The sequence below is a fragment of the Aulostomus chinensis genome, chromosome 4, assembly GCF_037954235.1.
Source record: "Aulostomus chinensis isolate RoL2024-O1b breed Wild chromosome 4, RoL_Achi_v1.0, whole genome shotgun sequence".
Taxonomy (NCBI): domain Eukaryota; kingdom Metazoa; phylum Chordata; class Actinopteri; order Syngnathiformes; family Aulostomidae; genus Aulostomus; species Aulostomus chinensis.
Genome location: NC_141323.1, coordinates 267793 through 283720, shown reverse-complemented (window position 1 = coordinate 283720; position 15928 = coordinate 267793). Strand labels below are relative to the sequence as shown.

At 39.2% G+C, this 15928-nt stretch overlaps 1 protein-coding gene across 5 annotated transcripts in view; it reads right to left on the bottom strand.

Moving 5' to 3' along the window:
• The window catches only part of sbf1 (SET binding factor 1), a 116710-nt gene that overhangs the window by 77291 nt on the left and 23491 nt on the right, over positions 1-15928 (bottom strand). For all 5 annotated transcript variants that reach the window (XM_086200935.1, XM_086200936.1, XM_086200937.1 and 2 more), the window contains exons 2-5: positions 3160-3245; positions 1657-1794; positions 775-903; positions 455-565 (exon numbers count right to left, since the gene is read on the bottom strand). In XM_086200935.1, coding sequence (XP_086057061.1) covers positions 455-565; positions 775-903; positions 1657-1794; positions 3160-3245 — 464 coding nt within the window. The remainder of the gene's footprint in view (positions 1-454; positions 566-774; positions 904-1656; positions 1795-3159; positions 3246-15928) is intronic.

Here is a 15928-nt window from a genome sequence, read left to right as displayed (position 1 = left end):
GCAAGAGCAAAAGAAGAGCAAGTAACATGGAATTAAAGAAAGCTAAAAAAAAATAAATAAATAAAAATGCTATTTGTGCAGGAAATGGACCTGGCACTGTGACAAATCTGTAGAAGTTCCATAAAGATGTGTGTTATTTCAAACCACATGACTGCACAAAGTAAGCCATGAATTATCAAATTATAACTTGCAAAATGTAATATGGTAACAATGAATCCCTGAGCTGAAAAGGGTGTTTTCCTATCAGGCTGAGCCAGGATCCAACATTTGTTGTGCTGGGAACTCCTCAGATAACCCTTTAAGACCTAAGACAGAATCAGAAATGACAGTGGGAAGGAGGGTGTAGTTCCCAACAGCTTTGGCCTGGCTGAACTCAAATCCTGTATTTCTTATTTTTTTTCTGCTGCAAGAGAATTGACTGTTAGAAAAACAGACAAATGTTCTGCATATATACCTGGGATCCTCCAGCAATGGGGATGACACATGTGAGGAGATTTCCTATCACCGTTTCCAAAGGGACAGTCATGCTGTCTACATGGACAGTGTAGATCAAAGCCAGACAGTTCTGTTCAATGAGCAAAGAAGTCAGAGGTCAAGAAGAAAATAAAGAAAAAGATTAAGTACCTTCTATATTTTCATACATACATTCACATTCATCGTTATTAGTCCAACTCATAATATAGAACACATAAAACATGATGAAAGAAACTTGAGGAAAAAAAGCCAAAATAATTTTTAAAAAAAGAAGAAGAGCTGGTGTTAAGTGCGTTTTACCCTGAACACTTCGGTGTAGTCCAGCCGGGACACCAGCACCAGGCTCTTGGGGGCAAAGACCTGAACTGAGTGGACAACAGCTGGCTGCTCATCCACCTCATCCAGCTCACTGGCCTCAGTCTTCTTTAGCTAAACACAGAGACAGAGAACTCCTACAGTTACGTCCAGCTTTAAAAAAATATTGGTAATTCATAACAAGAATGCAGGGATGTGCAAGTGGTGCAACATTCAGGCTAACACCTGCTTACAAAATGAAGACCTGGGTTCAGCCCCAGGTTCAAGTGCCTCCTGGGTGAGGGGACTATGGTGTACGAGATTAGCTGAAGAATCAGACCAACAGCAGCGGTCCCGCGTTTGCTCTACTGCACCATGTTGCCAAAAGATTGATTGGTAAGTCTACGTTCCTTCTCTTACCAAATACTATGAAATATGGGTCAAAACCAAAAGAAAGAGAATGCGGGTATAGGCAGCCAAAATGGGTTTGAGGGACTTGAAGCACAGCCACTGCTCTTTTGCATCAAAAGCAGCTAGTTTAGGAGATTCTGGCATATGATAAGAATGCTACTTGGTGCTGCAAGCCTTAGGAAGAGAGCAGTTACCATGCATATGACCAGTGAAATCTTCAATTTTAAACCTGTTTTTACTTCAATTTCCTCAGCTCCAACCAACTCAGGAGACACCACAAGCTGTCACCACATTTTATCAGATTGTACAAAACTCCCTATGGAGTTTTTAATCAAACATGGAGTTCCACTCTGCAAAAAGGGTTAAAATGTACATTTTGTACACATACAATCATAAAACCCTGTTTTGTGCCTGCAGAATTATCTTCACCCAGTGAAACAGGCCACAATGAATATCTAAATATCGAAAATGGCTCACCTGTGGGCTGTCTAGGCGCTCCCAGAAGGTGAAACACGCACAGTAATGACGTTCAGAGTTGATGTCAGTCAAAACTGCTACAAAGAATGAGGCCGGCTGCCGCTCTGGAACAAGCTGCCAACCGTTAGGCTGACAGAACTAAAGAGGAAGAGAGAGAAATGGGCGGTGACAATGGCATGAGAACCAGAGGTTAAAGGTGGATATAGAAAGGGATGAGAGTGAGAAATGCAAGAGGGAATATCAAGCTGGGTGATACATCAGCAGCAAGTCACTTGATCTTACAGGCAAGCCTTGGGTGACTGTTCCAAGACTGGGCTATCATTGACATGACGAAACAGGCTCTAAATCAAACCCCCAGGTCTTTTGACATGAAATACCAACATATCTCTGTTGAATGATGAGATCTGGAGTCTGGTAAATGATTTCCAAATACTGTGCTGGATAATGTATCAATACTATCTGTGTTGACTGAAGTAAGCAAATTCAATTTTATGTGTTTTATGCGAAAACATGACATTGACTATACTATGATCATTATTCCTTAAAATTACTCGACTTAATCTTTAGTGGCGTGTTAACATGTTACTGAAACTACAGTCATATTTTACTTGTCCGTCTCACATACTGTTAAAGAAGCAAACATTCATATAATTAAAGAAATCTTCTCCATTACCCAGTATCGGAGCTGTAACGTAATAAACCAATGACAACAGCTGAGGACTAAATGATGATTTTGACGTCAAGGTTCTACCACTGTGAGCTGTGTTTTAGGACATTTCACACCTTTTATATCCAATGTGTGTATATAGTTTTCAGACTGGACTGGATACCTCGAAATACCTACTCTTTTCTTTTAATTGTATTCATGTCCCTGTCCAAAAGAAAGCCTGTTACTAACACATCTGTGGCTAAAACTTTTGATTCTTTTAGACTCCTCCAGCGAGCAAATAAATCCCCAAGACTCACTCATGTTAAACCGAGCCTTTTATCCTTCACCCTCTCATCTATTGCTTGTTCTATAAAAGACCTCGTTATTTTTGAGAGTTTTCTTCTAGTTTCATGCTCATCTCCCTTGATGCTGCTCAACAAACACTGATCCAACAAGGCATTGATACTCGCTTTAAGCTTTCCAGTGTCAGCCTTTTGATGGACAGATAAGCTGCCCAAACAGGTGCATTTTGGTTTTGGCTACTGATGGACTGCTAAACGAGCCAACCAATCTACCTGGTAGCAGTTTTTGATTGAGTGGAGGTAAATTTGGCCCTGCACCCCTTTTGTATTGGGGACTTTGATGCTTCCTTTTTTAAACGTCATAGTGTATCGATTACCATCAATATATCATGACAAATTCAGGGATTATAACAAAAAGTACATAGAAATCTAGAAGCATACTGTACCCTTCCTTTAAGGTGTGATGAAAACATACTACATCCAGGCTAAGTCATCAAAAATCCTCCTGTCCTGACCATTCAGCTAGACAGGAAAATATCAGAGTTGACTTACCAGCTCAACGCCTTGTGGGAACGGGCTGTCCTCCCAGTCTTTCTCAGGAAACCGCTGGAGAATGCGACCTTGACCTTCACCCTCCACTGGAACGGGACAGGTAGAGGTCAGTTATTGTTCCTTAGATCATTTGTTGTCTGTATCTTTCTGCAAATTATCTCCTCAGTTTAAAAACTTTACAAGCCAAGCTTCAATAAATACTTTTTTAAAACTTTTCTCATTTGTGCATTGCCAAAACACGCTATTTAAATAAATAATCAAGAGCAAAAATTGGCCCCTAAACTTGAAAGAAATAATGCTTTGACGTTTATCGTGGTAATTATTTGATCATATCAAGCAGCCACAATTCATACATTTCCATAATCTATTGGCTTTTAAATATTTTAAATGCTTGTCATCGCAAATGTACATCGATTAAGGATTAACTGACAGAAAATATAAAATTATTAGTTTCAGTAGTTTTTACTCTTGTTTTTTTACACAGCCCTTTTAAATTTATTGACTCATCATTGGCATAACAATTTATGTCACTTGCTGCCAATCAATTTCTGCATAGGAATATTTTTATGGTTTCAAATCTTCCCACTTCTAAACAAGCCTCTGTGATAATAGGACACACAAAACTTTGGCAAGCTAGCGAGTGGTAAGCAAGTAAATAGCTCTGATGCATACACTAAATTTATTATTTCTATGTATACACTTTCAAAAAAGAACTACAACAGCCTTAGATCTGAATGGGCGATGCCACCTTTTAAGAACGCCTTCTTGTGTGAGTTCTCCTTTTCAAATCTGAGTAACAACTCACAAGCCCACATTTTCTTTATCTCATCTTGTCATTATTCCTATAATAATGTTCCTTCAAATACAAGAAACATTTATTAACTAGACAGACACTCTTTAGAGCACACACTGTACCTCTTCCAAGGTCTAACTTGCAGACTGACTGGGAGAAAGGACAGACAAACAGAAAAAGGTGTAAAGACAACCTCCTGGGCACAGGTGTTAAAATGTCAGTTTTAAATCCATATCTGCCTGGGAGTGAATATCAGTGAGATGGGTTAAATGCCTATTTGCTACTGGTTCATGAGACTATTTCAACTGTTGGTCAGGGCTCCCCACAAGGGCACAATCACACAAACCATGCTGACTTATGTAACCAAAAGCCTCTCTTAATTCCATCTGAATCTTGGCAGGCAGCTTAATAGCAGCATTCATCATCACAGAGAATAGACTTTATCCTATAAATAACAATCTCCCAAAACAGCACAGAATGAAATATTATCTAATGTTAAATCAAGTCTATTAAGTGAACTAAAACAGAAAACACATGCACACAACGACAATGTACAACATTAAAGAAGCCAGCTCACAAAACACACAAGGAAATGCTGAAGGGATATATTGTCCCTTGTGATGGAGAAAAATGTGAATGTTTCGGGAACATATGTTCATATGTTAGGTGCAATCAGTTAATCTAAGAGGTTTTTAATATTTTGTCTCAAGTTTTTGAGTCATGCTGTCTGAGAAGAAATATTAGAAATTAAATTCACATCATGTTCTCCTGTTTCTGTGAAAATGAGAAGCAAAAAGTGCTTCATAGGTAATCTGCTGTTGCCAATTACCATAATAATGATTACTAAATTTTACAGCCCAATGTAACTGGTTATTTAAACATTATTACGATCAATGCAACCTGAACAGTGCCCAATAGAATATCCACCAGCCAGCTCACTTGTATTTTTATGTATTATCTTGTTGCAGTTATTTTTATCACTGGTTATACACTGTAATCAGCTCAAAGGGCGTGGCTTTAAGAGATGTGAAAAATCATTCTTGTCAGTGTCCTGAATCACTAGAATCAGTTCATCAAGATGTTCCAAAGGTTAGTTCCCTAAATCCTTCCTTGCCTGACCAGGCACTTCAACAAACACATACTCTGTTCAGAAATATTGACTAATAAAGTCCCCTTGCCAAGTGTCAGAGATGAACGCTGGTTTTAAATTATCTTAATTCTTTTTGACTGGTATATAATTACAATGCACCGTTTCCCCTGTTATTTACAGTAAAGTGACTAAAACATCAATATATAATCTCACTTGTATATATTTACATCCAGCCTTGCCTGCTCTTTTTTTTATTTTTAAATATCACCTGGCCTTCTTAATGAGATTGCTCTTACAAAGTCTCAGTGAATGGGTTGGAAAAGGTCCTAGTATGACATTAAGCAATCTAGATTTTTTTTGGAGGGGGGGGGGGGGGGGGGGGGCTATGCATGGCCTTTCTAATGCCTAATCCACCAGGACAAAACACTTAGGGAACCCTTGTAGAAGCAAGCCTGTGCAAGCCTTGTATAACCATGCCATGTCAGATTCACCAAACATTCCTGGAGATATCCAGAAAATATTAGTAAAGCTTTCCTAGGCAGCGCAAACTGACATAATCAATGCTTTTAGAGTACCAAGTAAGGTCAGTTGTTCAGTTGCAGAGGAGTTACATTCATAAAAATGACACAAAAAACAAGGAGCACTTGAACATCCACTGGGAGTTAAGGATGGATATGGTGATCAAAGGTCAAGGTCACTGTCGCCCCATTTGGCAGCATGTTGTCTGCCCATCTGTACACCACAGACAGTCTACAATACCTCAGAAACAACATGTGTGAATTTCTTAAATTTAGTAAGAACTTCGGATGGGAAAAAAGAGATTCACTTAAAAATTGCAAAACCTTTTTTTTTTCTTTTAGCAACATTTCATTATCACACTGTTTTCTTAATCAATATTGAATTAATCATTTATGTCAAGAGATAGACACACGTTAGTGCTGAGGTGGAGACAATTACTGTTTTGTTGTTATTGCTCTAAGAAGCTCCAGAGATGGTAACAGTCTGTTGCTTTCATTTGTAGCCACAATTGCAGTTTGCTAACATTAGCTTGTTTTCACCGTCTGCAGTCAAAAGGTCAGTTGTTTTCAACATACATGAGGCAGAAATAAGCAAAAGGAGAAGATTTGCGAGCAAAAGCAATCAGAGGTTTCCATTGGAAATGAAAAGATTTCCAACAGATGATCCCTGAGAGCAGGGGGTTCTGTTTACTTAAAAACTTGTGACACGGGCCAGAATTACCCTGGTTATTATGATTGTTTCAGGGTGAACATTCTCTTAGTCTGTTTATGGAGCAATTTCAATATTTTGTTTAAATGAGATCATAAAATAAATATGACATGTTAAATACCCTATATGTATGTTGACCTATTTTTCTTGGTTTGCACAATGAATTGATACAATATACACATTCATGTGTTGTATAAGACCTATATGTTATTTCAACTATTTTTTTATTTAATCATGATACAATTTCTCCTACTTTCCCGTGGTGAAGTGTGAAAAAAGGCAAATAAATTCCGATAAATCATTCTATCAACTCGCAATATATGTCAAATTAGCACCTGAGAATCGTAACAAAATTAAATCAGGATGCACACTGTCCCAGCCCCAGAGCAAACTTCAACTGAGAATCAAGGGTCAACTGAAAAGTATAGCTGGTTGATTAACTGAATTTTAATTACAACTACAAATTCAGCTTCCCAAAATTACAAAAACGAGACAATTGAAATAAAATGATTATTTCTTGTTGTGCGTCTGGTATTTAAAGGGTGGAGCATTGTCTCAGGCATCAGTGCACTCAACCTCTCCTATACAGCCCAGAAAGTTTTATTTGGGCATGTGTTGAGATGAAGAAGGGAGACGTGACCATGATGTATCTGAGAAGAAGCTGACAGAAATGCAACATGGCTTCAGTCATCTGGAAACACTTCAGAAATGACCAAAATAGTGTGCTGCATGCTTGTAGCTTCACCACAAAGCAACGCAATGGAAGGAGTGAACAGTGTTACCGCTGAAACACGATGGAACCATACCCACAGGAAATTCTGGGTTAGTTTAATCACCTAAAGGACTCACATACAGTATATGGCCCGATTCATACTTGTAATGCATGAAAATGTTTTTCCTATGATCGCTTTTAAACAGATCTCACTTCCCTGGTGTCTATGTAAATAAATACCCATTATTTTTTATTCATTGCAAGCAACACACAACTGTAAGTCACTCAAATCATACGCTGAAGAAACACTAGCTCCATGTCGTGGATTTTTTGTTTTGCACTCTGGTAACCAACACATCCATCAATACACAACACTTGCATTATACTAATACTTGTTTTGACAAGTTGTCTGGTGTATTTGAGTGCACAGCTAGGGATAACAGCTGATGGTCGAGCTATAGTTACTTTAATGAGAGAACAAGCAGCAGATAGTTTCCCGTGTTTAAGTCTGACATTAAGGGCAAAAATAGAATAATCATGTTAGATCATCACAATATCAGTATCAGATTACATCATTGTTTTGTTTTTTTTGCAATAATCAAGCAGCCCTACTGAAAAGACTTTGGTGAGACGTGGTGTAATTATAGTTGATTATGATTTTGTCTCTTACATTACTCTGACAACTACATCAAATTCAAGTGCTACTATATAAAAGAGAAATGCTACAAATGATGCCATGACTTTTGTACAAGTTGTCAATGCACAATGTTCTGCAGAGCTCCAAGCCAAGGAGCCATCAAGAAAAACTTGTATAAACACTGCAACACTTGACTGTTGTTATCTTTTATTTTTCAACACTGACATTAATAATTTCATATACTATACACAATGTCTCTATGCCCAGTTATTTAATATGCCAATGAACTTAATTTTCAACATTTCAAATAGTTCTATTTGCTAACAGGCTCTGTAGACAGAATCATGGTGCCATTTGAATTGAGAGACATCAGAAACATCTGGGTCTCTGCGTAGAGCTAGCTACCAATAATCACACTTACAGGTTCAAAACAAGCAATCACTCCAGCAAAATATGAGCAATTGTATGGCAGCAACCAGAATGCTGATGCGAATGCCATTAAAGAATTGAGGATACCGATATACTACTGCTAGAACTAATACTACTAGTACTGATGCTAAGGGTGGCAGCTTAAGCCTCTTCAGGTCTGAAGACTCCTCCAGCAGCAGCATCAGTCAGGGATCTGAGAAGTGGAAAGCACAAAGGCTTCACAGAAGAAGAAAAATTAGGAACACATACCAGTACAGGAGGACAGAAAGAACAGAGAGAGGGAGAGAGAAACCCAGTGCACCATGGGAGATCCCCTGTTAGTCTAAGCAGTTAGCAGCATATCTAAGGACTAACCCAGGGGTCGGCAACCTTTAACACTGAAATGGCCCTGATTATCATAGAATGGAAAATATCAGAAGCCCCAAAACCCTTTTGATATCTAAAATAAGATAACATTTCATATATTGTTTTTACCGTTATGAAATCAATGAACTGCTATGGAGAAAATGAAATTTTATTTCTACATGCAACATGAAAAATCGAAATAAATGTTAATAGATTTCTGGTGGAGCAAACACCCATGATGGCTGCATAGAGGAATTGCATGAAGCTGCGCACCATAACCCCACCCCCCCCCCCCACCCGCTCTAAAACAAAGATTTATATATCCTTAACATGAAAATAACCATGGGTAAAATTGCAACTTTATTATGCAACAAGTCCAGAAAAGTCAATGCAGTACGGCCTAAGGAGTCTCACTTGTTTGACTGAGGGGGACTCAGAAGAGTACACGGCGGCCGATCCGGCATCAACTACAGACAGATAGCAGACGAGTTAATGAGTATCAAAAGCCGCTTCACGGCATTGTAGCCAACATGAGTGGATTAAAATCAGGCATGGATGCAGTTCGAACAGCAATGGAGAAATTGGAAGGCCAAGTGACTGAAGCCGTGGCTCAAATTTCAGTCCTGAAAGATCAAGGTCAGGGCCTGGACGTCACTGTAGACACAGCAGCCAAAACTATTGCCTAACTACGGGAGAAAGTGATGTATCTCACAGATGCTGGCTGCTATGATGTCCATATAATTGGAATAGAAGAGGGTGCCGAAGGTCAAGCCATGAAAACATTTATACAGAAGCTTCTGGCTGAAGCTTTGAACATCAAAGTATGCCCGGATTTTGAAATTGAGCACACCCACAGAGAAGATCAACGGGACAAAAGCAACTAACATGTCCACGTGCGTTTCCCTGGGTTTGGAGCAAGAGAAGTAATGTTACGGGCAGTGTGGGAGAAGGAGCAAGAAGAATGGCAAGGCATGCGAATATCTTCCTTTCAGGATCCTTCACAGGACATTATTCAGAGGCACAAATTTTGATGGAGTGAAGAGGCAGCTTTACTATGTTATACCCAGTGGTGCTGAGAGTCGGGGTGCTTACTGCAACGCAGGTAGAGGAGGAGCAGCATAACTATCATAAAGCTTGCACAAGGTTTCAAGAACATTATGACAGAAACTTTCTTCCCTTCCTGCTGAAAATCAAGAGCATTCTACAAAACTGGAATAAATTAGGGTTTTCTCTGCTGGGCAAAATAAATATCTTGAAAATGATGATTATTACACAAATTAACTATATCTTGTACACATTACCCACGAGCGTCCTTCCCTCTCTTCTTAAAAAAATTCTAATATCTTACAATAATTCTAATATCTTTATAGGAGGCAGCAAAGTGGTGCAGTGGTAAGCACTGTTGCCTCACAGCAACAAGGTTCCGGGTTTGAGTCCTGGCTTGGGATGGCATGACATGGGATCCTTCTGTGTGGAGTTTGCATGTTCTCCCTGTGCCTGCGTTGGTTCTCTCCAGGTACGCTGGCTTCCTCCCACAGTCAGAAAACATGTAAGTGGGGACTAGGCTAACTGGATACTCTAAATTGACTGTAGGTATGACTGTAAGTGTGAATGGTTCTCTGTCTACATATGTTGGCCCTGCAATGGACTGGTGACCTGTCCAAGTTGTACCCTGCCTCTCGCCCGAAAGCTGCTGGGATAGGCTCCAGCCCCCTGCGCCCCTTAACAGGATAAGCGGAAGAAAATGGATGGATCCTTACAGGAAATGTTTTCAAGGGTGAAAAATTGATGTCCTTAGAACAACTGACAACTAAATTCATATTGCCTAAACAAGATTTTGGATATATCTGCAATTAACCCCCTAAGCCGCACTGTACAATCACCGCTACACTGCATAAACAACGTCGGTATTTGACGGATTTCAATGGCATACAACAATGTATCTGGTCATGTTATTCCTCCATTTTGAAGTCCATTGACGTAACCTTTATTATTTATTCAATACTGAAGGCACACTGAACCAGCATGGCTACTAAAGCATCCTGCCGCGACATGCCATGCCATCCCATCCGGTTCGTGTTTAGTTGGACCATCATTTATTTTTCAATAGGACAATGACCCCAAACAAACCTCTAGGCTGTGTAAGGGCCATTTGACCAGGAAGGAGCGTGATGGAGTGCAGCGGCAGATGACCTCGCCTCCAGAGTCACCTGACCTAAACACAATTATGGTTTGGGGTGATTTTCGGAATCACCTAGCGATAAAATGTAGCCAAATTTTGCATCATTGTTTAGTTGTGTATGCTGCCTAAGAACCTTATGCTTGGTGATTTTAAGACTTTTTGTTGGCAGTATGTGCACCATTTTGTACCAACTGGGACAATCACCACTTCCTGTTTGAACTGCATTACACAGGAAGTTATTCCTTAATAGCTTCTACAATATATGCAAAATCAAAATTTTTTGGGACAATTTTTTGATGAGCAGTGGGAGATCCTCTGTGTTAGTTTCAGGTTGATCATACATATATTCTAAGAGGAGTTTGAAAAGGTAGGTTTTATGATTTTTGTGAAAAAAATTATGGCAAAAAATGGGCAAGGCCTATTTCAGGAGCTTCATCTCACTCCTGCAAACATGTGGAAATTAATTTTTAAATGTTGTGAAAATGTATATTAAAAGCCTAAACGCATTGGCCTTGCTAATAAAGCCAATTCATGGTAGACAAAAGTAAATTTCTGCATCTGAGGTACATGTAGACAAACTGAAGTACTTGAACTATTAAGCCATTAACACAAAAGGATGACTCTTATGCATTGCATCAAACTGTGATGGAAAGAATAAATTAAATTAAATAAAAACAATGAATAAAGTCATTATTAAACAGGGGCCAGTACAATACAGAACAGGACTCAAATGATATAGTGGGGATATTGCAGGTAGTGGACGCCTCCAATGGTCTCCATTGTGCCAAACAATCCAGCGTGGCTTGTTTTACAGCAGAAGGGAGCAAAGGGCTCTCTGTATCAGCTGTATGCTTCGCGGACAAGTGATACTTAAGACTGCTCGTACTCCGGTGGAAAATAAATTCAGCTTCACAGTGTATGCTTATCACTTTTTTCTTGTCGAGACTGCCATCTGGCAGAGCTTTGAAGTTGAACTTTCCATTTAAAACTGACATATTCTTTTCCAAGTCAGTCCTACCTTAACACTCATCTGCTCTCAATTTTTTTTTGTTTACAAGCTGCAACCGGGAGCATCTCGCGTGTGTGACGGGTGGTGTGTTCATTTCTGGTTTCCCACGAACTACGGCATGGCCAAAGGGTCAAAAAGCACCGTGCGCGTGAATCCCAATAAAAAAATTATCAGTGATAAAAGGACGTTGGGTTAACTCGTTGATACAGTGTTAACAATGACACCTATAGAATTAATCTTTGCTTGGGAACTCCCACCAATTGGGGAGCCCTAACGCAAACTGCGCAAGCACGACCGTGTTTATAAGCAACTTGTATAGCGATCTTGCGCAGCTTTTTTATCGATCATGGCAGCGTACTGGCAAGATCATGAAGTTCGCAAGCTGCTCATCATCCGCGGTTAAGAGGAGCTCCAGCGGCAGAGAACCCTAAGGGACACGGTGACTTACGGGAACATCACTGGCATTTTGAGACACAGTGCACTTTCATGTGTAATGATGACGTCAGCGCGATGATGTATGAGAGAGAAAAACACAGGCAGCCCTCACAGGTGGAACTAAGACCCATGTCTGCTGGAAGCTTGAATGCGCCCTAATGCCGAGCAAACAAGGGTACAAAAACCCTCTTTGACATGGATTTTTTACTGTGAAAGGGGTATGATAGATGAAATAAGGTCCTAGCACTGTCGATACTGGGAACAGCATAGTTTTGCATACATTGTGCCAGGGCGCTTTGTGCTTGGGCCCACTAAATTAAGTACTCTCAGCCAAGAGCACATTTTGCCACTAGCATTTTTTGTTGTTGTTGTTATGCATAATTATTGGTTATTTTGTTATAAATCACTTATTCATAAAATCATTCACTTTTATGCTGTCACAATTTATTTTCCACATCGAAAACATTTTTTCATGCTGAGCCTCCAGCTGCTTCTGAAACCAGCTGGAGGCCTGGCATGAGATATAGGTCCAGGAGATCCCGAGGAAACCCAGTGATCTTATGAAGTCAATTTTCTTAGTAATTTCAATCACATATTACAAAGGAAAACAAAAGAATCAATCATCATTTTAGAGATTCACATTCAGACTATATTCATGTATTAATGAGTGAGAAAAGGCAATGGTGTGAAAGGAAAACTTCAGCAAGCATGACACTTCTGGTAGAAACGTCCTGGATGTAGAACACAGATATAATTGATCCTTGTGCCAGAATCAATCCAATCAGAGACTTTAGTGAGTCTGGTTTGAATGGAAAGCAGCACACTTTTAAAATGATACATAAACTAAAAAGCCTGCTCCAATAAAAACTAAGATAAAAAGAAAAAATCAGATTATAAGAGGATGAGAGGCAGAAACGGGGATATAAATGTTGGTTGTATGTTTGTGTGTGTGTATGTGGCACAGTGGTACTCAGTGATATTGACACAGGATGAAGGATACAGACTAATCACTGAATGACAGTCAAGTTTTCAAGTAATGTGCTGCTCCATCCCTGTGTATGTGTGAGTCATTCTCTTGGTGCTGAACCAGACCCCAGGTTCTTGTTTACAGGCTTTCAAACCACAGTAACACAACAACAGGCAGTTTCCACAGCAACTGCAGCAGTTAGGATAACAGCCTTAAGGTGTGTTCACATCAAACGCAACAAAAATTTTCTCATCGCTATATTCGCGTGAATTTGATCACTGGATCAATATGTTTATATTTGCGTCATTTGCGCGAACTTTTTTCCCCCTGCGTGGAGAATTTATTTCCGCCATTTCTGTTCATCATCTTAGCTGACCTAACAACCGTTGCTGGCTTGTATCTGTTGTGGAAGTCCCAAATATGGCAGAAAACCAAACGGCGGTGTATCTGGATCCATGACACAATCCAGAGGCGCACACAGGTGGGTGAATTCCACCGCTTTCACTGGGAACTGCGCCTGGATGACGGCCGTTTCTAGCGGTACTTCAGGCTGACGAGGGCCAAGTTCAATGACCTTTTAGTGAAGATCGGTGCCAGGATATCACAATTAGACATCAAACAGCCAGGACCATTGATGTGACTTCACTGATGCCAGTGGAATCTCAACGCTGATAGTATCTCTCGACACAACGTCACGCCAATTTGTCACGCAAGTGGAAAATATATTCGTCATATCGGCCAATATATTGGAATCTGCGTAAATATGCGCCAATATAAAAATGTGTTTTTTACAGAAAACAGAAATAGATTCTTGGAGAAAAGTGCTATCACAATTCATTCAGCAGGGGCTGCTCTGACTTCATCGTTTATCAAAACAGTGCTGCTAGCACCACATGTACAGACTGCGTCACAGCTGAGCAAACAGAGCTGAAAAGTCCAATGGTTACTTCAAGGTAACTTAATTTGCTAACTAGTTTGTAAAATACATTGCCGGAAAGGCCTCATCATGTTCCTTTTAGAATATAACTGCAACCCTGTCCCTTGACAACCATAATGTCACTCTTACTCATCACATCATTCAGTTATGTAAGCGAGGTAGCCAACTAGCATAGTTTGTCAATACTGTCAATATTAACATAACAGATTAGATGGTAAGCGTTTGTTCCTGCAGACGATAGTACAGTGGTTTGAGTGTTTTAATGTATGCTACATTGTTACCTAGTTAGTGACACGCAATGTTGGAAAGTTAACAAAACAATGTCCTGTATGCTACATCAGCTGCTTAGCTAACCACAGCCGACCTTGATGCATTTACAATGGTTGCTGCGAACATCCCTTTCCTGTCAGCTGTTCGTCAAGCACGATAATTTTTTTTTTTTTTTTTTTTTTTTACAATTACTCACCTGTATGCTCTCGACCAGTACAAAGAGACAGGCACTTCCTAGTTAGTGCATGTGAAGTTTGAACCAGTAGAAAATGCTACTGCAGTGCGAAAGACAAACATGGACATTCTTGCCAAGCATACTGTGGCTCTGTGCTGAAGTTTGTACCAAAAATCAAGAACTGAACAGACAGCCAGTAAGAGTACGTTTATCAAGCTTTTGCTGCACTGACGAGGAATTGAGGCGCGGGAGAAATGTTTGTATATCATAGCGTCTCTAGTTTGTAAATATTCACAGTGGTGCATTGTGTAAATGTTGGCTAGTAAAGGGTCCGCAACTTGTTTGGTTTATCTGGAAAACAGTATTGCGACATGCTTAATTCAGCGATTGAAATGGCCCAATTTAGAAATGTTTTCTGATGCATGGATACTGTTGTGCTGGGTCATTGGGTGCCTGTAAAGATATGATTGAAAAGCATGTATATTTATGGTTGCATACAGAATCTGTCTAAAAATTAACTGGAAGTATTTCATTGCTTAAAATAGTAAAATGTAATTTCATATGAGCGGATATGTTTTGTAAATATGTATATTTAAGAATTTGCTAAAGATTTCTGACTTTAGTAGTTCTGACTGCTTGGTAATTGATTTTATTTATTGCCTCCTGTGATTAAAATTTATTTAATATTTGATGCATTTAAATATAGCTAATTTAAAAGTGTGTTTTACCTTGAAGGTAAAAATTTTCTATTTTCATATGTGTGTATGTATGTATTCAAGCTTTTGATTAAAAAAAACTGTCAGTCCTGTGTACCTGCTTTTACAAAAAAAACTGTGCAAAATGGTAAATGTCTGTGTTGTTTGTCTTTTTTCTTTTTGTTTTTCACCTAATCCTGCTAAATGACCACTGCTGTAAATATCCACAAAAACTGAAGAAAATAAAAAGGACAAAGATGCAAAAAGGCCTGGTTATTGAGTGAAACCCAGTTTTAAATGTTCAGTATTGGTACTACTACCCTTCCAGTGTGACAAGAACCAAAACACTTAACATTTAAATATTAAAAGTCTGGTTCTCCACCAGATAAGTTCCGCTAAAAGTTTCCCCTAATCGTTTTCAAGTTAGCAGAGGTGCCATGAGTTAATGTTTGTGAGAGATACATTTACACCGCAATATTGCAATAGATGATGTTTCAATAAGCAAGAAATAAGCATTTCTGATTAGCGCGTCAATCCATTGGAATAATTACAGTTCACAACAAAGCTGTAGTTTTGTGTGGCTTAGTAAACACTTATGATGACAAGAGAATGTCCCTCTCAGGACAAAAAAATGCTGAGAAACTACTTCTTGCACTACAACTTACCTCTCCTGAAGTGGTGGAATTTAAGTTCACTGTTAGAAAGTTTCCAATTAAAATAACCGAATGTGAAGTGCACCTATTTTGTTTGCAAAATACAATGCATAATTAAGTTGTTTTTTTTTAAATTTAATAACCTTAATGACCTTAAAGGTCAGGTGGCAGTGGCCTGTATAATTTGTTATAAAATATAATGCACAATTTGTT